This window comes from Xiphias gladius, chromosome 4 (assembly GCF_016859285.1).
Source record: "Xiphias gladius isolate SHS-SW01 ecotype Sanya breed wild chromosome 4, ASM1685928v1, whole genome shotgun sequence".
Lineage (NCBI taxonomy): Eukaryota > Metazoa > Chordata > Actinopteri > Istiophoriformes > Xiphiidae > Xiphias > Xiphias gladius.
In genome coordinates this window covers 16,280,876-16,302,850 of record NC_053403.1, presented here as the reverse complement: position 1 = coordinate 16,302,850, position 21,975 = coordinate 16,280,876, and the positions used below count along the sequence as shown (strand labels likewise).

General features: G+C 38.9%; 1 protein-coding gene across 1 annotated transcript in view; it reads right to left on the bottom strand.

Moving 5' to 3' along the window:
* syndig1l (synapse differentiation inducing 1-like) overlaps window positions 1-20,026 on the bottom strand; it is a 36,243-nt gene extending 16,217 nt beyond the window's left edge. Inside the window, exons 1-2 of the mRNA XM_040125726.1 lie at window positions 19,883-20,026; window positions 13,309-13,982 (exon numbers count right to left, since the gene is read on the bottom strand). Of these exons, the coding sequence (XP_039981660.1) occupies window positions 13,309-13,827 (519 nt within the window). The 5' untranslated portion in view covers window positions 13,828-13,982; window positions 19,883-20,026. The remainder of the gene's footprint in view (window positions 1-13,308; window positions 13,983-19,882) is intronic.
* Between the last annotated feature and the right edge of the window lie 1,949 nt (window positions 20,027-21,975).

Here is a 21,975-nt window from a genome sequence, read left to right as displayed (position 1 = left end):
CCGAACAACAAAGGCAAGACCAGGGATAGAGATTTATTTTCCACTGTGTCTGTAATGAAAAGAAGTCGCAGATTGAGGCCACAGTTTCTATACGAGCAATTAAGCTGCATCCTTCACACATCATCCTGTTTGAAGGATGATCCAGCATGAGTGCAGAACATGAAAAATAAATGAAAAAAATCAAGGCTAACAATGTATTGTTGTATCAAAGAAAATGAGTTCAATATTAAATTGAATATTTCAATCAAAGATTGGGAGGAAATCAGGAAACGATGGAGACATGGAGAAAGACTGGAACATATTGAGCAGTACTCAAGAATCATATCACCACATTTACACAAAGATAGTAATTTGACAAAGGAAATGCCCCCATCAACCTTGTGCTCTTCCTGCTTTTTCAGCAATGTGACATCTTGTCACCATGTAATCCTTCATTTTAAAGTATTTTCAGTGGGTTTATAACTTTTAATCCCTGCATTTGTTCTTGTGGTTAGGGTGTGCCTAATGAATTTGGACTTTATTTCAAATACATTTTCAAAAACAGATTACAGTGTTTAACCTAGACCATATTTTTATATCTTACCTAGGTAGGTATGTGGCTAGTCTTCCATACTATACTAGTCTTCCAGCTAAGCTGCAGCCCAGTCTGATGTGCAGTGTGTTGGCCAAAAGACTGGATTGGTGTTGCATATGTCAGTGTTAGATAGAGTTGTTGATTTTTCTTGGGCTAGTGTTGTTGCTGAAAAAAAAGGGAAAAAAAAAAACCAAGACATCTCTGCCAGACTCGTATCAGGATCACTACTCCCTCTTTGTTTCAGACTTCTGTAAGTTAAGTATGCACTGCAAAATCCCAATGATATTGCGCACGGAATTGTTTTTCTTTAATAACATTTTATTACTTATGAGGGCATTTTACACCTGTCTTACATAGTGAACAAAAGAAAGATGACAGGAAATGAAGGAGAGAGATGAGGAACAACCCAGAGACGCTGCAGGTGACAGGCAGCACCGCAACCTCAAGGCCGCCAGGGCGTCCTGAGCTTGCTGAATTTTAACTTGTTACATTTAAAGCTAAATTTTAAGGAAAAAAACATTACTGGAAGAATTTATATCAGGGTCAGCAAAATACAAAAGCATGTTTTTGCAGATGATTAATTAGAATAAACCAGGACATTATGGACTACTCTTTTAAAAACCTACAATTTGTATGACTGTTTATTTCAGTAAGAAAAAGTGCACCTCTCTAGTGTTTGCTTTGTATTAAAACTTCAATCGCTGTAGCTAGGTAAGAGTGTTGAGAAAGCATTTACTTTGAGGGGTGAAACAGTTTTCATTAATAACACACACCCCTTATAGCCATGTTTCCTGATTGATGATGGGGATTATTGGATGGGTGGCTGAAATGTGTGGGGGCCCTGCCCACTAATGTTAGAGGAAACTGGATTCATTTTCTCCAAAAATAGACCTCTGGAAGCCGAAACAAATATATTAAACTCCAAAAGTGTATGAGCAAGCAGAACCATTCCAATTTGTATGTGCACTAGAAGACAATGCCACTCTGTGTTGTCAAGCTGTACTTATGAATCTGTTAAAAGCTGCGAGCACAAACCCCTGTCAAGATAATCAATATATTTTCATTCTCTTCATAATGCAGCACTGGGGCAAAAAAGGTCACAACACATGAGCATAATGCAGCCTACATTCTGCATAATGTTGTTCTGCCATCATGGCCTTAAGAAAGCGTTACAGTGCAATCTCTGCAGAGCCAGCCCTGCTCTGCTCTGTGCCTTAGAGCTCACTGACAATATCTGCACAGCCTCCTGGCTTTCTGGAGAATGAAAACACACATCATCCAGGGATCCTAGCTGTTTGGTTGGCTTAGGTTGCCAGGGAAGAGAGAAAGAGGAGTTAGAGAGGCAGAGGAAGTCAGTCAGGCAAGAGAACAATGAGGGGCGGCTGGAGCCAGTACATACCTGCAGACAGGTCTGCATGTACAGGAAGGTCATTAATCATAAACCTTCCAAATGATCGAGGAGATCTGGAGCAAATGAAAACAGGCCACCAATCCCTCTGCAAGGCGCTCATGCATCCATTGTTCCATTGGTGTGATCACACCATTATCTTTTATTTTTTCTCAAATCCGTTTCATCCATGAATTCAAATCAAACTCTCAGGAACCTGTGCTTAAAAGTTACAGGCAGGCTTTTGTATTTACTAAGAAGCTGCTTTGGATTTAAAGTAAACAGAATTTTGTTTACCAATTTTCTACCTGAATGTAAATGTGTGTGTGTGTGTGTGTGTGTGTGTGTGTGTGTGTGTGTGTGTGTGTGTGTGTGTGTGTGTGTGTGTGTGTGTGTGTGTGTGTGTTTGAATGCACATTGTCATTCTATCACCACCTCCCATGTCTTGACTAGAAAGCCATAATGACTATGCATGCTGGCGCTACTAGCTATGCTCAGTTATGTCTTGTGGGGCATAAATCCTGTAAACATGAGGCAAGCGGCTGACAGGTAACGAAGAGCTAATGGATGATTTCGCCATTCTGCCATGACAGCATAACCAAGAGGAGGGCTTGTGTAATTTAATTGTTGCCAAATTGTCTCCACAACGTACAGGAAATGTGCCCTTACGCACTTTTTTTTACCCCTTGTTCTCCATTCTCCCAACCCTGGACATTTATCTTTAAACCTCTGTTCTTTTGTCCCGATTTTATGTCATGTAAATGTCTCATTCCTCGATTCCTTGAATCCAGGTGATCATATGAAAATGGTTTGTAGATTAACATGATTTTTAACATAACTTTGAATTGGACTACCCTACTGTGTACAAGGTGTCTCACGGGTTGTCACATTATTTGTGTAAATCTTGTAACTAACTTCTAAGCGTCTGCCAAATGAGTAAATGTAAATGTAAATTTTACTTTATTTATTTTTTTTATTTGTGATGTGCGAACCTAATACAAAGTATGTCTACAAATTCAAATTAAGCAGTATGGGGATGATCCCTCTTCATGATTTACAAAAGGCAGGAAATCTGGCCAGAGCACTGTTATAGTACATTTGTTACATTTTCTTTGCCTATTTTGGCTACCTTTTAGTAAAAGAATCTATGTGTACCATCCATGTATCTCGCCTTCATTCTGTATTTCTGTCATTACTATTTTCCCTTTCAAATAAAACAATAATAAAAATGTGCCTGTAGCTTAATATGCTTAAGGATATATCAAAATCAGTCAGGCACAGTTTCCTTTATATACCTTTCTTTGATGCTTTTGAATGCAGATTCATAGTATGAGAGTGGAATTTTTAAATTAGATGCCAAAGGCTTTTAAAGGGAAATGTGAATACATAATTTCCCATTGCTTTGTTACACAATACATCCAATATAGTGAGTTGATAAAAAACAGTACAATCAAAGGTTGTATTTTTAGATCTCAGCAACATAGCAGCTTGCTTGAATGTATAAGAGAGGAAAAAGGAAACTCCTCACAAATTTAAAGACACTGACCACACTGAATCAAATTAAAGCACCCACAGAAATTAATATTGTCTTTCTCAACGTTTTTATAAAGCAAAAGCCAGCTGTTGAGATTACACAAATTAATTGCTTTACTGTGCAGCTACACAAAGGTATATGGAGAGGTCTGGATGCCGAAACAAACTACTTCACAACCATAGGGTATTCAATTACTTGGCTGAATGCATAAACAAAGTTAATGAGCAAATACCATTAAAGATTCAATACTGTGCAAAATGGCATTTTCAGCACATTTATAACTCAGACAGTGAATAGATAATCTTGGGAAATCACAAGAACTATGCATGATGTTATCTTATGATCTCTAGTACCTGCAACAGTGTCCTATGTCCATGAGAAAACATGAGAAGGGAGCAGGCAGAAGTCATCAGGAGCTGTGCCCTTAATAGTCCCCTGTCACTTAAGTACATTTCTACAAAAGACGGTGGATGTTCGCTTTGCATAAGAGTCATCTGCAGGTCATCTGGTATCCCTGTCTGTCACGAGGTGCGAGTCGCATCTATTCTAATGTAGCATCAGTGATACAAACACTTGGTCTATATCCACACTCCAGTTGGTCATATTAAGTTATGCCGGGGCAGGAGCCAGTTGCCCCAGATGTGACTATGATGTTATCGTAAGGGTTTGTCATTTATCAGGTGGTGTGACAGAGTGCTACCAAAGGGGGTGGCTGATCAAAAGAAATACAAACTTTATCACGTAGTTAATAAGACCCTGTGATTTAAACAACGCTTGGGCTCAGCAGCCCCATGAGGTCCACCACACCTAGGAACCTCAGAGGGACACTCAGTCAAAGAGTGTGTGATCACAATGATAAGAGCCTCACCATGGTGCAGTCCTCTCAAACATGCAATACAGTCTTTGGGGGGATGTACTACCTGCGGAGAATTAATGAACAAAATATCTGTTATTTTTCTTTCCACTGCCCCATGGCCTCTTGTTGACAGGTTTGCAATTTAGGATGGTGTAATGAGGCTACAACAGGGAAACACTACCCATCACACTTAGCGTGCTCTGTAAACAGGTTGAAATGCAAAATGAAAAATGTGCTGTGGATCAAAGAAATCAGTGATTAAATCTGGCAAAATAATAATAAATTCTTGATGTGTGAAGCCAGAATACCTTTTGTGTATTCCGTATTATTAGAAAAACAAGGGTGCCCTTGTGGCCTAGGGGTACCATCCATGAACAGCAACATTCCACTCCAGCCTGTAACATTTCCTGCATGTTACTCCCCATCTCTTTCTCCCCTCATTTCTTACCACCTCTCTATCTCTATTACAGGCATAAAATGCTTAAAAAAATCATGTTATTTATAGAAAAAAGACTCAGGTAGAACGATCCCACTTAAAAGTAGCTGTAATAGAGTAGCCTGTGCCTATAGCTGTTTAATATGGGATATGACAAGGCTGTATTACATATTCATAGCCAGATGAGTAGTATGAGTAGGTGTCCTACTGGACCTACCAGACTAATGGAGAGGGACAGATTGGATATAAAGCTGAACATCCCCAAGGTATTGTAATGATTAGACATTGCAAAAAGAGCTTTATCTCTTCTTAGGTCGTTTTTAAGTAAAAACCATCTAAATCCATCTAAATCCAACAGACTGATGGACAATCATTGCATGTGTGTCCATAAAAATCGGCTCAGATTTGTCACATGTAATCATCCCCAAAGGGCTGCTAAAACTCAAAACTCATTGCATTACAGAAGCATCTTTCTCATTATTCACTTTTTAATACTCCAAGCTGCCATTCGGGCAATGATTAAAGAAGCCCCAGTGAATTTTGGCAGAGGCACAACACTGTGCTACTTTATTCTTCTTTCAGAAACTTTATTTGGAATGAGGAGCATCCTTTATTTCTTATTATCTAACTGACTGTTGTAACCACATGTCTCACATGTCATCTTATTAAAACTGTTTCACTGCAGCCATTTTGGCAATCAATTTTTACATTTAAAATTTGATACTTACATTTATATTCTGATAAAATGTAAAAAACATTTAAAAATGTAAGACTAGTTTTTTATAATTTATAGGTTAAAACATCCATGATGCACGGCTCAAAACACAGAGTAAATACACCCATATTACCATGGTTATATTGTGTTTCCATTATACATATCCCACATTTCCGGTGATTACAAAATAGCATTGCATTATTTATTGCAGCATAGACAGTAACCTGTGTCCCAAATCAAGGGACCACAAATAAAGAACTGCTGCCGTTGTTTAAGCCAAGGTCTGTGCAGTGGTGGGTGAATGCTTTTTCCTCGGTACCATCCTGGTGCCCCATATGGTGTGCATCCCTGTCTGACTTTGAAGACAGTGCCTCTGGTTGAATTTGCACAAATCTGGGCCTTAAATTTAAACTCGGATCTTAAGTTTTAAGCTCTTTGAGATCATTTCCTCTACACAATGCACATGAAATATAAGGTGTAAGTAAAAAACATCTGGCCTTATTTGTGAAAATAATCTCTCTTTAACCATCTTTAATTATTCTCAATCATCAGTCCTCCTCAAGGGAAAGTCTGCTTCATTTTCTGTTTCCCTTGGACCCAGTCACCTTTACTCTCCAAATGGCCATTAGTGTGACATACAGTGCTATGTGTTACCACGTGCCATGGGGAAGTGAAGGAGGGCACGTCAAATGATTATTGAAAAGCACTCAATCAGACTGATTGGCCATTTCGCTTCCACTCCATCCCAGAAAGCAAAGGGTACCAGACTGCCAGCTGAGTCAGGCTGGCATGCCCTCATTTTGCTTTGGACAGCACATTACAGTATTGCCGTTATGATGATGTGCTCCTCAGTAGGCAAGGTAGAACATTTTGTGTCACTGCAATTGTTGTGTAATTTCACAGATAAAATTGCCTTTGAAGAGAACTACCTGAGCTGCATTAGCATTGATAATTTCGACGTCTTCTGGGATGTTAATAAAACTTGCACAGGAACGTTTTGTACCTTTGAAAGAATATTTGTGGTGCTCTACATTCTTATTTGGAGTCTTTACAATGTCAAGTGCCTTTAATGTCCTCAAACAGAGTTACAATTTGCCAAAATCATGTTGTGATTTTAAAGGAGGAAATTTTGAGGTCCTTTAGATTCATTGTTTCAGTAGTACTAGTTGAGCTGTGAGATTTGACTTGTGACCATGTGAAAAGGCAGATGCAGGCAGAGAGACATTTTTAAAAATTTTGTTTTTTAAGCAGCTTTTCTTTTTTTAGATAAAACATTTGTCCCTCATGCTGCAGAAAATTGAAATTTAGAGAATGATACGTCGTCTTCAGTCATTTTCAGTTTTTAAGGAAGTTTTGACAGAATTAATTACAATAATTTCCAAATCTTTAATGAAGGGCATTTCTTTGTTTATTTTGATTAGATTTTTGCATTTGTTTTGATCATCTCATTTGATATCTGTGATTCATGAGATCTAAAAACCAGGGTAAAAGACGTTTACAATTTTACAGCAGTTATTCAGTAATAATGTTACATCTTTTGACATGTCACAATTTATTTTTCCAGCACCACAGATTGGTAATCTCTATAGCTCAGACGGACAAACCAAACCTGGGAATAAAAATCCCCATTTAGCTGAGGGAGGCAACTTTAAAATCCTTTGGACAGAGTTTCTTAGCGCTGAATTGAAACGATCCAATAGATCGGTTTGTCATTTACTGCTAAATGAGAAATTGGGTATCTCTGAAAGATTTACAAGAATATATCACACAGGCTTATACTGGGTGCTGGAACTTTCATAAAAGAAACAATACGTGTGCACTGAACTGAAGCATAACTACATTTTAGTTTTAATGAAGGCATAAGCGCTCAAGTCCCCTCAGATTTAGTGAGAATGGACAACCCTTCCAATCAAGCCTGGCCTGATCTAAAAAGATAGAGCAGAGGTGAGGCAGAGAGCAGTTGGAAATATATTTAATATAAAATTGATCCCTCTATTATTTTACACCTACGCACACAATTTCAGCAATTCAATGCCTGTAAAAAAACAATGGTACAATCAGAAAAGCTGAGAAAGGGCCATTTTTATTGAAACGCTGCACATGAGCAAGACTATCACATGTTCAAATTATTATGTGAATTTGAAATATACTGATAAATTTTAATTTCATGCATTGGAGAAGGTGTAACAGATGGCACACGAATAGAAATGGTCGGTCTTATCCCTAGCTCAAGTGCTATGTTTTTATATGCACGTGAAAATAAATTAAAATTTTATCAGCGTGAATCACTGCCAGTTCAAAGATATCCAGGGTCCATGTCAGTATCATGTTATATCAAACATATTTTTGATACTGTTTATGGCTGGCATTATTCTGTTCTAACTGTTATATGTATTTCCACTCAATCGTTACCTCTCGGTATAGTAGTTTGCATTGTCAGTGGCAGAGTCCGTCATTCAAGTAACCCTTAACAGTAGACCAGCTGGTCATTTTGAAGAGGATGTATATTTGGGACTGTAAAAAATATAGCTACAGTGATTTACAGTATAAAGAACGCAATCTGCACGAGTTGCTCATCTCATTTTGATGTATTTCTGACCAAGTAACTGCTTGAACTTGCTTGCATTTCCTGATCAATAAACGTGTCATTTGAAACAGAACTCTGGGAGTTGTATTGTCAATACGTTCTTAGCATTACCACCAGTAGCCACAATGTCAACAAATCAGCCAGAATTGAAATCTGAATGAGAAGCTACCGACAAAAATATCATAATGATACCAAAGAACTTGCTGCCTGCATACCCAGATGGTACTGAGGAAAAAAGGCAGCGATGGGATCTGGTTAAGATCAAAGTAAATCACTTCCTGCTGGTTCATTAACCCCAGTTAGCTCCTCAATCTGAGGCTACCACAAATAATTTGCAGAGGTGAATAGTTTAAACTAATTACCAGACCTTGGCCTGTCTTGTACTGCCACTTTATTCTCCCAACCTTGCCAGGTGTGTCCACATTTGGAATATAGAAGATCTACCTGATATAACTCAAGTCACTCACAGACCCAAATGTTGTGCATCCCAGCATATTACGGTTTAGCAAGTAGCTTCGCAGTACCCTCAGCCAGGACTGTGCCCCTGCATCTAACACTGTCCATATAGCAGATAACTGGAAAAAAAAAAAACGACATAATGTATTAAATGTGCACACTAGCATCTTACGGTCATTTGCGAAAGGTTCGCTGTCATTACTGACACACAAAACAGAAAAATGGCTACATTTCTTCTTCTTCCTCCTCATCGTTTAATTTCAGCAAACAGCGCTTCAGTTCTGCCACCCCCTACTCTCCATGATCACTGTCATCGTGTTTCAGTATAGCAGAGCATGCAATTTAGTTGTTGCCATTGTCATTTTTTGATTCTTTTGTCCGACAACTGAATGAGAATAAAGTAAAGCAGTAATTAGTCCATGGCTCATAAGTGACACCCGTTAACCATCAAATGTGGGCACTGCAGTATTGACAACATCTATCAAATCAGTATTTCATGCTCTGCGAAGTCTTGTGAAAGCAAGAATATAAATACAGGTTTACATCTCCTGTGTGATCTGCTGTATGGGCATTCAACATTAGTGACTACAGCAGGGATGTGAGCAGAGTTACGGTATCCAGGACCTCCAGTGCTTACTGTACACTACACTTGTTAAGGCTGGAGCTGAAAAGAGGAGACAGATGAGATTTTTTGGGTGTCCAGCACGGAGGACTCGAACATGGGAAGACTGTGTTGGGCTTGTCGGCATCTGAAGGCAAAACCCTCTTTGCTTTAATCTTCTACATGGAGGTCAGAGTGCAGAACTGCGAACTGGCAGCTCAGAGGGATTCAGTGCCTTGCTTAAGGGCGAGTCAGCAGGGGTAGTGCTTATTATCATAGACCCACTATTTAATAGATGGTCTACTTACTAACTGAACTGCTGCTTTCCTAATATTCTGCTCAAAAAGAGTAAAAAATCAAGTTAATGAAAAAGGAGGAAGAGACTAAAAGGGATGTTACCTGAGGATACACAAATCTAAGTCACTTATGATTCAAAACTAATAAAGCGAACAATAATAAAGGGAATTGATATGAGGAGATGTGAGGCATGAAAAAGGCACTTAACAAAGGGAATACATTTTTGTAGAAACGATGTGAGTGAATCTTAACAAGAACTGATAATTAGCTGTTATGGTGTTATGAATGAAGAGGTTTGTCCTCTGCAGCTAATACTGGGCTCTAGAATTGTTTGAGAATGACACTGTGAGGTTAAATCATACTGAGATTGCACAAAACTAACATTAACAGCTTACAGCTTGGATTCCAAGTTTGACAGGAAAGGAAATTAAAACAAAGGAAAATTTAATTTAAATTTCCTTGATGAAATTTCTCTTCTGCTTTACTGATTATCCTCAGAGGCCACTTGTAATTTTCTCATGCAATTTGATAATTGGATAATGTGTGCTTTATTTAATAACTGCTTAAAAAGAAAAAATACACAGCACTTTATTCTACTGCAATAGTTTCCCCTTTATTTCCATGATGAGTTCTGAAAACACTAGGTTTTTAATATGTGCACGTTAACAGGAATGCAAAACAAGCACATCTCGTAACGCTTGGAGTTAATCACCTTTTATGAATTAGTGAGGATTTAATGCTCATTATTTTACACTTTCCCATATTGTATGCAACGCCTGGTGAGCGTACACACTCTGTACCTCTAAAGGTTCTTCTGTCACTTCTTTATTCCCAGTCTTCCTCCAATTCTTAGCCATATTAATAATAATACCTCCGACCTTTTTAATCACAGCAATCATCCTTACAGCAAGTAGAGGTCAAGTTCTGTGATTGGTAATATTACACTCTATTGACATTTGCAGTGATACCATATAACATAATATGTTCTTTTATTGTATATTTTGTGAAACATCCCCATCATGCCCATAATAGTAACAAATGCTGCCCTCTCAGGTATCATTGCTGTAGAGCCAGACAGTTCCTCATGGTATTGCACAAAGCCACATAACCTTCATACTGTACCCATACTCAAAGTAAAGAAATGAGACATCAATACGTTGCAAAAGCCACCTTTTTCCTCAAAGATGGCACTCTAAAATTCTTACACACACATGGATTTAAAGGAAACCTCCACCGTCTTCTTTGTACCTCCAACATAAATAGAAAAAGAGATTGGATTCTATTTCAGTTCAGTTTTACTAGTACAGCGTTTTTAAGTGAAGGTTTTTAGGGGATAGAGGCAGTATTCTTAACTCAGTTATACAGCACTGCACATAAACTATTTTGAGTGTATGGTATGTGTTAACAATTGGAAAAACCTATTATTAATTAAACACAAACACACAGACACACACACAAATGAACACCCACATTATGGTTGACATTTACTTGAACAAATTAAATGAAATTTAATTTAATTTAATCAAATTCAATGCAATTCAATTAAACTAAATTAAATGAAATGAAATTAGACAAAATTTAAAATAACTTATCATACAGTAAAGGGAAAGTCCAAGTGAATTTTGAAACTTTCAAAAAAAAAAAAAACTGCTAAGTTTGAATCTTCCTGTATATTTTTTTATACAGATAAAGGTAACTCTTTGCATCAAGTCCCCCTGTTTAGTTTTTGTAAGCAGTACATAAACTAGGGATGTCACAATGCCAGAAATTTGGTCGTCGGTACTGATACCATTGATACCATCAATTCCATGATTTATGATACCAAATTCAACACCAAGGCACACACACGTTTTCAGAATTTAGGCACTGACATGGTACCGAAGTATCGGTTCTCCTGAATATGAACATTTCATAAATGTTTAATAACACACTATAATGTAGTTGTAAGCATATAGAAGTGTTCATTAATGAACTTTTTAACAACTCCTCATGTGGGCACTTATAGTTAGGCGGCTGTATAAACAGATTATAACAAATAAAATAAATAAGGACAATATAGTAAAACACCACTATAATAACACAAAGCGTATCTTCACAAGACCAGTTGTTGACAAAACTGTACATTAATGAACACTTAAAATGTCCTTATATATGCTTATAACTACATTATAGTGCATTATAAATCATTTATTAAAGGTTTACTTGAAGCATAAAAATGGGACTTACAGTAAAGTGTTACCCAGCTATTACAAAATCTCCAAAGAGTCTTTTTTAATCCCATCATTTACAGGCATGATTAAACCTTAAAAGATAAACAAAAAAATACCTTAAAGTTAATTTAATTCTCAAATTTACCTTTCACTTACAGTTATGTGCTTACACCAAAAGTTCAGACAATAAAATTAAGAATAAGTAACAATGAATGTAAACATAACTTTTGTTGGTTTACAATAAAAATCCACAGGATACCTTTAAATAATTTTATTGCTAAACAAACCCACAAAACTATATTTTGCCCTCAATTAGTTAGGTACAATCCCTCATGAGAAAAATGCAACATAAGACAAGTAAATAAATAAAGATAAATTAAAATTGATAAATTGGTTGGGAGATTAACTCTTCTGTGTTTGCTAATAAGCGTTTCTGACTCAGCTTACATAATACATTAATTTTGTACAGCACCATCTTGGTAGAACACCAACAGGCGTTTGTATGTCAGCAGAAGGGCTTTCTTGTCTGAGGTCTTCGCATTATGTCAGACTTTGGGCAGGGTGATAGAGCCAACTCACACTTTGTGGTGTCAATGGTCTACTGCTGGGAGGCTACATAATGAGTCCCACTGTGTATTCTCCTCTTTACATCTTGAAGCTGGCTGTGGGGCCTGATGTTGATATTCTTTTTATGTGTTGTTCATTTGCAAACAGGAAACGTGTGGAAAAAAATGAAGAATATGGTAATGTGTTCACTTAACCTTTCTAGCAGCTAAGAGGAGCCTCCAGTTGGTGCATAACATCGCGTGTAACTCATCTGTTCTCTTTTTGTGTGCATCCGTCTAAGTTTACATGTGAGTCTTTATCACATTGGCAGGTTATTTGATCTTAGGCATTCAGCAACTACAAGTTTATCCCAAAAATCCAGGTTAATTCAAGTGGACCCACAGGTGTGGGCCCTTCGATATTACAGGACACTGGTCAAACTCAACACCCTCTTTCGCCTGTCCAATCCCTTAAATCCTCTGGAGTGTTTTGTGCCACTGGCCCTGCCAGCTGAGAGTGAAAATACTGTAGCTAATGCTGTAGCACTGTAGCACTGTAGCACCTAATATCCCTGTGTAAGGGAGGCGTGGGTGATTTATTATTATCTAACAATGAATTTTACTAGAGTTGGGAATTGAGGCCAAGGTCAGTGGATCAAATGGGATTTGTGGTTGGTAAAATATCAGTCTGATCCAGGCATCGAGCCCAATCCTTTGGTATGATGATACGAGTGTACAAACACCACAGGAACACGAGCATGCTCGCTCTTTTCCTCCTTTAAAACAAACACACTACAGGTATCCAAGCTTGGGCTAGATGGATTATCAACCTAAACTGGGTTTTTTGTTGAGAAACACCGATATTGCACAAGATTCTCCCTGACCCCTAAAGAAATGTACGGTACATTACCTACCTTAAAATCTCTTACTAAACTGGAATAAATCAAGAGTTTTTGCATCCTTGATGGTCTATACATTGTTTTGGATGATTCCACAAGCATAAACTCTGGGTTAAGAGCACAAAAACTTTCTTTCTAGAACTCCATTCTGGTCAGATGTCAGTTTCCTTGTTTTCTCCCCTCATCCTACTCATGAATTTTTCTCCCTTACCTCGTACTCCACGTACTCCTCCTCCTCCACCTCGTAGGAAACCGTTTGGATCTTGATGTGTTCGCTGTCCTCCAGCAGCTTCGCCTGAGGATCCTCCGTGCCAGGCGTGTCCGCCCCTGCTGTGTTGGATGCCTCCTTTGCCTTCTTCTCCGTAAAGGTGGTCTCACAGCACTCGCTTTTGTATTCCTTAGCCTTGATGCTGCTGCTGTCCTCCTTGTATAGGATGAAGTTAGGCCTGTAGAAGGCCTCTACTGCAAGATGCAGCGAGGTGGCATCCAAAAGTTGCTGAGATTTGACCTTCCCGTTGGTATTGTACCCTCCTCCACTCACTATGTTGCTGTTATTTACCTTTCCTCCACCTCCTCCTCCCTCCCCTCCACCACCACCCCCTCCTCCAGCAAAATAATTAATAATATTTTCCTGGTACTGGTTATTAGGGAAGTCTCCCCCATAACCATTGACCATGTGCTTACTGTTTTTGTCCAATAACGGGTTCTGGAGCTCACTAAGGTTCTCCATAGCAGCAGGGGTCAAACGGTGAGAAAGAGGAGCTTCTCAGTGACTTTAGCTCTAGCTAGGAGACGGGAAGAGTGATGGGTGAAATAGGCGCCTCAGTGACGTGCGATGATGTCAGTAAAGGTGATAATGGCATTCAGAATTCAGCACTCTGACACCTACAGAGGAAACAAACAGCAACAGAGAAAGGGACTTTTTAGATTCAAACTTGGAGGGAGAATTTTATTTGACACCACAGCTGGTAAGAGTTTGGTAACAATTTACCAAACACTTGCTCAGATCAGATCAAAGTTTAGCTGTCGCTGTCTCGGCAGCAACAACTGTAACACCGTCTAGCTTGTCTAGAGCTGCATCCTGCAGATGATTCAATTAAGTTAAATTTCTTCTGTACTCTAGACACATAAGCTAACATGCACACACACACACACACACATCTCAATGTAGTAACGACAACATCTCAAAGCACTGCCATCTACGTAAAATACCTTAGAATATTATCTTTCGCAATCTTGGTATGTCTGTGTTTTCTGTGCACCTAATTAGATTGTTATCGGTCCATTGTTTAGGTCTTATTTGGTGTCATCAGCCTCACCGTTTGATATGGATCAGTGGAGGCCTTCTACACATATACACATTAGAGGGCTGTAATCTTCCACATCTCTAAAAAAATATGGCTGACATTTATGCTGAAATTACTCCAACATCGGTTGCAAATTTACTTTCCCATGTGAATATATGATGAACAGTTAAAAAACAGGCTGAAGATGACTATCAAAAATACAGTTGGCAGAGCTTAAAAAATATTTTTTTTTACCAACTTGTTACTTTATTATAACCATTAATGGTTGATTTATGTTGATGGTTGATTACTAAAATGGCCAAGTATGCCTCATTTCTATAGGATGAAAGAAATAAAGTTTAGAATATTATACGTAACTGAACACCTAAAAATGAAATTGAATCAGTATTGAATCAGTTCCGTTCAGGCTTGATTGCTTATCCTTGGTACCCTTGGATACTTGAAATACATTTTTTATGGTTTTGTAAATAAAATCAGTCCTTTTGTCAGCCTATTGCTAAATTAAGTGGTATCTAAATTTCAACATCAAGTATTCATCGGTGATTACATTTCATAATTAGCTATTCAGTTCCTTATGGGATTTAGATTTTTCTGGACATTTTTTTGCTTTAAAACTTTTCCTCCCTCCAAAATAAAATAATCAGAAAAGAACTTCTGCTGTTTGCCATGAAGCTGTCAAGTTGGGACCCTATGTGTCCTGACATTTCATCATAAATGTAAACCGGGGATGCGAAACCATTAATATAGACTGGTGAACTCACAGGAGTAAGATGAAGATCTATCAGTATCCTATAACATATCATACTGATGCCAGCCATACAGTCAAATGCTAATATTTACTTTGGCTGTTGCTCCCACTGAGGACAGATGAAAATGTCACCTACTCTACATTTAACCATCAAAATGAACAAAACTCCTTTCCCTCCCAGCTATTTTCATTCTGCAAAAATAACCCAGAGTTCTCTGCTTCTCAGTTGCCACCCTTAACCTTTATCTGATTAATCTGCGTTTAAAATAGAAATGCCAAAAGCAGATTATTTCTTGGGGACTGACCCCAATCGTGTATGGCTCGGTTACTGCAGTATTTCCAAACCCATAAAGAGAAGATATTTCCAATTGAAGACAACAAGATTACGCATAATGCAAAATGAAATTGTGATGATGGGATATGGATAATAGCTTGTTGGTTCATAGGTTAATAACTTGCACGCTAATCGTATTATACATGATTTGATATTTTCTTTATCCTTTGGTTAGTCATGGTCAGAAACCTCTGCTAATTCATATTCAGCAGACAAAATTTTAAATTTTTATTTTGCTTAACCTTTTATATTGTGTGCCAAACATTAATTTAAACATCCAGTATACTGCACAGTACATGCCATTAAGATGTGCAGGAGAAGTAATGAAAATATTTGTCTCCTCCAAACTGTATGTTGTTCTGGAGCAAGAATAGTCTTGCATTGGACAGGACATAGAGGACACAGAGGTTCACTGCCTCCCTGTCCTGAGGGGGACACTGACTGACCATGTCATGTCAGATGGTTCAGTGTGTTGTCATTCCTACTCTTTAACCATTCACCCATGCTCTTTTCTATAAGTGTTTTCACTCTTAACCTTTTGTTTTAATCTTTCATTAACAGTGTAATCATCACTTGCTTCTTAGATTCCCTTACTCTTTTCAGGTTACAGTTTTGTTTTTTTTTTGTTTTTTTTGATCTGTGACCGTTTCTTTGTCTTCCTCATTTCCCCCAATGTAGGGTTTTTGTTTGCTATAGTTTTCATGTTTTCTTCCCCCTGAATAAAATAAAAGTCCCCTGCTCCCAGGCTTCCTGAAGCTCAGTAAGCAACAGACGGCAAACAAAGTTTTCATGGTTCCTCCCTGTTAGACCTCCCATGTCTAAATGTGCTGATATCGTTGTTCCACGCCAGAGCACCCTTTGGTCGACACATAGCTCCAGGTAATGCACACTCATTCAGTTCCCGAGTCAGTTGACTAAAAGTGTGAATATCTTGGTTATGAACAAATTCTGGTGAAAATTAAAGATGAGCAGGTACTATTGTTGCTATCTACTCTGGATGCTGCCGTCACACATTATACACTGCTCTTTTTCTGGGGCAGGATGCTCTCTGACCAGGATTTAAACCTCATGGTGGCATCTGCCTTGCTAAATGCAAAATACTACACCCCTGACAATTCCAGGAGTGGTAATTTGTTGCTGAGAATTAGCTGTGATATCCCCAGTGGGGTTGATGAATAACCAAAATTGATTTTGTGGACATGAACTGCATCTATTTTTTAAAAATATGTGCTGCTTTCTATTTATTAATGACAACTTTGACAAACCCGTGTGTCCCTGAGTTTTTAAAATGTCAGAAAGCATTTACTTTTCATATTAAAGGATAGCCACTTAAGATTCAAGGGGCTACAAATAGCATTTTTAACATCAATAAATCACCACTGCATTAATACTGAAGCACTGCTGTGATTAGCGCAATCGCATGAGACAGTCTGCAAAAGGACAAGTTACTTCTATTGGCTTCTATTCCACAGTTTAGATTTGATGGTGGAATTTTGCTTCTCAAAGAGATATTGCCAGACAACATATACCTGTGTTGGCCATTTTATTTTCAATTCAATAAGGTTTTCCAAACAGACCAGTACATCAGGTACTGCAAACAGATAAATGCTGATTAACTCACTCTTTGACAGGGTCTGAGGAAGCAGATATAACAGCTGCCATATTGCCATAATAAGTGTTCCTCTAAGTACTTTCCTTCTCCTAACACTATAAAACTCCTACTCTGCACCAACGCTACAAGCTGACAGCGGATTACTTTTCGTGTCATTACTTAGGGACACTATGAGAAATCTTTTTGGTGTTGTTATGCTTCCAAATTGGTTGTTGTTGTGTTGTTGGTGCAGTTTTTTGTGTGTGTGTGTTTTTTTCGTAAATGGGAATTTATGTGTGAATAGACTTTTTCAGTGCGAGCTGAGCCGTTAAGGACGCATCATAATCAGGATATGAATGTTATAGACATAAACACTGTTCTGTGTGTGTGTGCGTTTGTTTGTAGGCGTTTGTGTTTTGTGCTTGTACAGCTGGGAATAAATATATGTGTGTACGTGTGGGTGGATGTGGATGTGAAAGAGAGAGATCATGCTTGTACCTCTGAGTTTGGGCATGTTGGTAGACAGCAGTGGTTGGGAGGTATAAAAAGCTGAGAGGTACAGCTGAAAGTGAATGAGGCAGAGCAAATGCTGTTGCAAGGAGAACAATTCAGCATGACGGAGATGTCACAAGCACAGGCCTGTGTGCTGCAGTGCTGGTGTGTAGGAGGGCCCACAGGTGTCTGACAAGGGCCTAATAGATTAGCGAACAACCTGTACACATCCAGGTGCGGGAGGGTAAGCATGAGGCCATGGCATTGCAAACATGCCAGCAAAGCTGATATGTCTTTGTGTGTCAACCCCGTTAGACTACAGTAAGTACGCTCTATTTCATATTGTCAGCCCATTGCCAATCAACCTCAGACCTCTGACCCTGAAGCCGAGAGCGGGTATTATCAGCCAGGCCTCGAGGCCAGCGTGGGGAGAGGCAGCTGAATACCAATGTATCTTATCTGTCGGCCATGTTTACCAACCTATTTCATCCAGGCTGTGTCTCTCAGCTTTCCCTGGGTACCGCACGTGGAGATCTGCTCACTATGCTCGACAACAACAACTTCATCTTGCTGTAATTCAATTTTGGAAGGAGTAGCAGGTGTATCGTATGCATAATAAGGTAACGCCAGGTAGTTATTGATGATCACAGAAGGGAGCAATACATGAGAGCTCATTGCCCAAAATGTAAATACATCCTAGAGCCCATTTGTCAGTGAACCATACCCCAGGCCTCAGCACATGAAAGTCCACTGTTAGATTAAGCAACAGGAAGGGATGAAGTGAATAATGGGCTTAACACAGTTTTGACTGATCCTTTTATGAACTATTATCATCAAAGGAGACTGTGTAAAAATGTCATAATCCACTTGAAATTAATCTGAATCCTATTCCTGTGTCAGCAACCACTGCCGATAGTCTGTCCCCTCTGTCTACACGACTATCTGAGGAGCTGATAAAACTTTAAACCCTTTGCAAGGACCTTCCACACAGGAGACAGGACTCCTCTGGAGTCTTGTACTGCCACACTGGTATCACTTGGCTTAGTGTTTTCCACACCTCCATCAGATGATTTAAAGTGTTCCTTGATGTGTAAATCCGCCATTGAAAATCTCAGCCACATGTGTCTGAATAATTCAGTGGGAGGTTGCTGTCAATAGCAGCCATGTCCACTGTGGCTAGTGTGGGTTGTTATTAGCCAGAGGCAGGCTCTGGCCAAGTTGTCTTCATTGCCTATTGATTATGGTCTCCAGTAGTTGATGGCAACATTCATTCTGGCCCTAACATTCACTTATGAAAGTGCTTTATATTAGATAGATAGATAGATAGATAGATAGATAGATAGATAGATAGATAGATAGATAGACAGACAGATAGTGGATTAACTGTTAGATCAATATTAGAAATCTCTGATTTTCTCAAAACACTGCTGAAGCCTTGAGTTGAAAACCAGCCACTTTTTCGACTGAGGTTTCTCAATTCCATCTACTAGGACTGCAGTTCAAGCAGTGATCAGACCTGATAACACTTGTGCTGTCCCAGTTGTTGCAGGCACCAGGGGTAGATCAGAGCTGGGGACTGATGGCTCTCTCTGTGTGTGTATGTGTGTTAGAGAGAGAGGGCACAGGCTTCTTGCTGCATGCATCTTTTCTTTCTTTCTTTCTTTCTTTCTTTTTTTTTTTTTTTTTTTTTTTTTTGCCCAAGCGGCTAAATATTTGATGAGACAACTATCCTTGTTACCACCTTAAACAATGACTTATTGCAAAAAAAAAAAAAAAAAAAAACCTCAATGCAGACACTTAAATCACTCCGTTACTGCTCTTTGTTATTTTTTCTTGGTTTTCTTTGTTTACAGGCTGAAAATTATTTTTGAATGCACTCTTAAGCTGAGTGCTATGAGTAATCTCTATACAGAAAAATGCACTATCAGCCTACAGTTCAGAGCCCACAGAGTCACTTGACGACTTCATGCCAAAAGCACATCTCAGTCACAAAACACACAAAGACAAGGGGACTGGATTTATGCTCCAGCGGTCGCAGATGTGTGCAGAGTTCTTTATCAACAACATCCTCCACCCCCTCCATCATAATAGACACATTGCAATGCGACACATTCACCACTTATTTCTATTTATCACTGAGATATGAGCACGTGCGTTCATGTAAAAAAAATATATATATGTAAGTATTTTGCGTAAAGACAGTTTACTTCTCAGTTTGAGAAAATTATGATCTCACGTTTTACATCTTTAAAACAGAGCAAAACTGTGTACAAAACTAGAAGATCAGGAAACATGCTATGGTTATTTCCCTACCTTTGAGTTCTTGACAATCCAAATGTTGTCTGGAGGACGCAAACACTCGCTTGTTCCCGCCTGTACATTATGGCTGGGATGCTGACGGTGTCGCCCAGAGAAAAAGACATTTCTCAGACTTTCTCGTTTGAAGAAATAGCCAGTCACTTCTGGCGAGTAGGTCTCCGCCGAAAACACCGCCGTCACAGTCTTGTAATCTCTCTCCACTACAAATATGAAGGTCTCCCTGCCCAGTAAAGCGTTTACCTTGAGATTCGACCGAAATGCCTTCGCCTTTGGAAAGTTAAAACACCATCTCTGTGTGTGTGCGTGTGCGTGTGTGTGTGTGTGTGTGTTTGTGTGAAAGAGAGAGAAAGAGACATAGAGATGGGTCCCAGTGCGCGGAGGTTCGGGGACGCGGATGGAGAGAGGAGGAGATGAGTCCAGTAGGCTGCGCTTCGCAATGCGCGCAAAGAGAAGCGCAGCGTTCACCCCCCACCCCTCGCGTGAAGGGGTTGACTTCGACTCAGTACTTCCAACGAGGTTAATCTTCTTTTAGAGCCGATTTTTTTTGTTTTTGTTTTTTTTTCCTCTGCAAATCATCAGCAGACAGCAATATCCAAAGCCCTACTTTGGAGAGCTTGACAATAAGTGATCATTTAGATACTCCCTGCTATTGCCACCCCATAGCCTGGGTATTTTGGTAGCACATTAATCTGTAAAGTATAAAGTAAAGTATAAAATATCCCATCCAAGTGAAAAAAAGTATAAACAAATCCCACATAGGTGACATTAAACTGAGCAGTGACGGGGAATGGGATTTGGGTGCACTATCATCTCTCATGAGATAAAGTGTTTCAGGGCAGATAGCAGCTAAAAAGGTGCCTTTCTTAAACAGCCACTACAATTACTCTGAGTGGGCCGGTGTACTGAGCCTACTGATTTGATTAGTTCAAGTGGAAGAGAAGGCACTCTGTGACATTCTTCTACTCAAATTATTCACTTTAACTTTATTCAATTTCAAAATGGAGCTAGAGAGGCAAAACTAATGAATGTTGAAGGTCCGGAACACCTATTTTCTCAACTATCTTCTTGTTATGAGCAACGGAGTCCCACACCATTTTGCAGTTTTCTGCCAAAGGGACAACAGTTTCGGTGATTTTACAAAACAGATTTCTGTATTTGAGTTGTGAGATGAAGTCAGTTGGATATTGGCGATGTCTCACACCTCCATGCACGAGATTTTAGCAACATTTTCATCAGAACCTGAAGAGAGTTGGTGGGTTGTTTGGCCGCTGTCAGTCAAAATCAAACCCGATCAAACCACTTCAGCACTGTCACGATGCAGCAGATTAGCTGCATTTTAGACTGTTAAACTCTTCATTAATTTTAACTTTGATTGTTGCATATTCAGTCATAAATATTCAATGTTGCATATTCAGTCATAAAGGAAAACTAAATGACATAATAATAATGATAATAATAATAATAATAATAATAATAATAATAATATACTGACACAACTCAGTATAATTTGGAACAATGAGTTAATATCCTTTCAGCATTTAGGTGAAAAGTATTCCCTCCCTCCAAACCAATCACTCTTCTAAATTCAGATATGCCAAATCCACTAAATCGTTACTATCATCTCCCATGAAACTACCCCTTTGCCTCTTGTAGCAACATTGCAAAGCCAGATCTGACAATTATATACAAGCCTTACAGAACTTGTCCCCCTGTATCGGTCAACAAAACAAAGGACTCTGTCCTGTTGACTCGGAAGACTGCTGTTCATTTTCTGTTTGAAACCAGTAATCATCATTGTTTCTTTTGACCATGACTGTTCCACAACCCTAAATGCGTGTTAATTATTGTAACCATGACAACGAGGGTCCTCTAACCTTAATGAAGTACTTATTTTAACCCAAACCATTACCTTTCCCTAAACCTAACCAAATTGTTTTTGTGTCAAAACCAAACCATACCATGGCCATTCCATAAGCTTAACCACGTGTTTATCATTGTAACCATGACAACAAAGGTCTGGTGCACCTGCAGCCATAGGGGCCCTATTTTTGGCAAATGTGTTAATCCAACGTGGTTTGCAAGTGAGG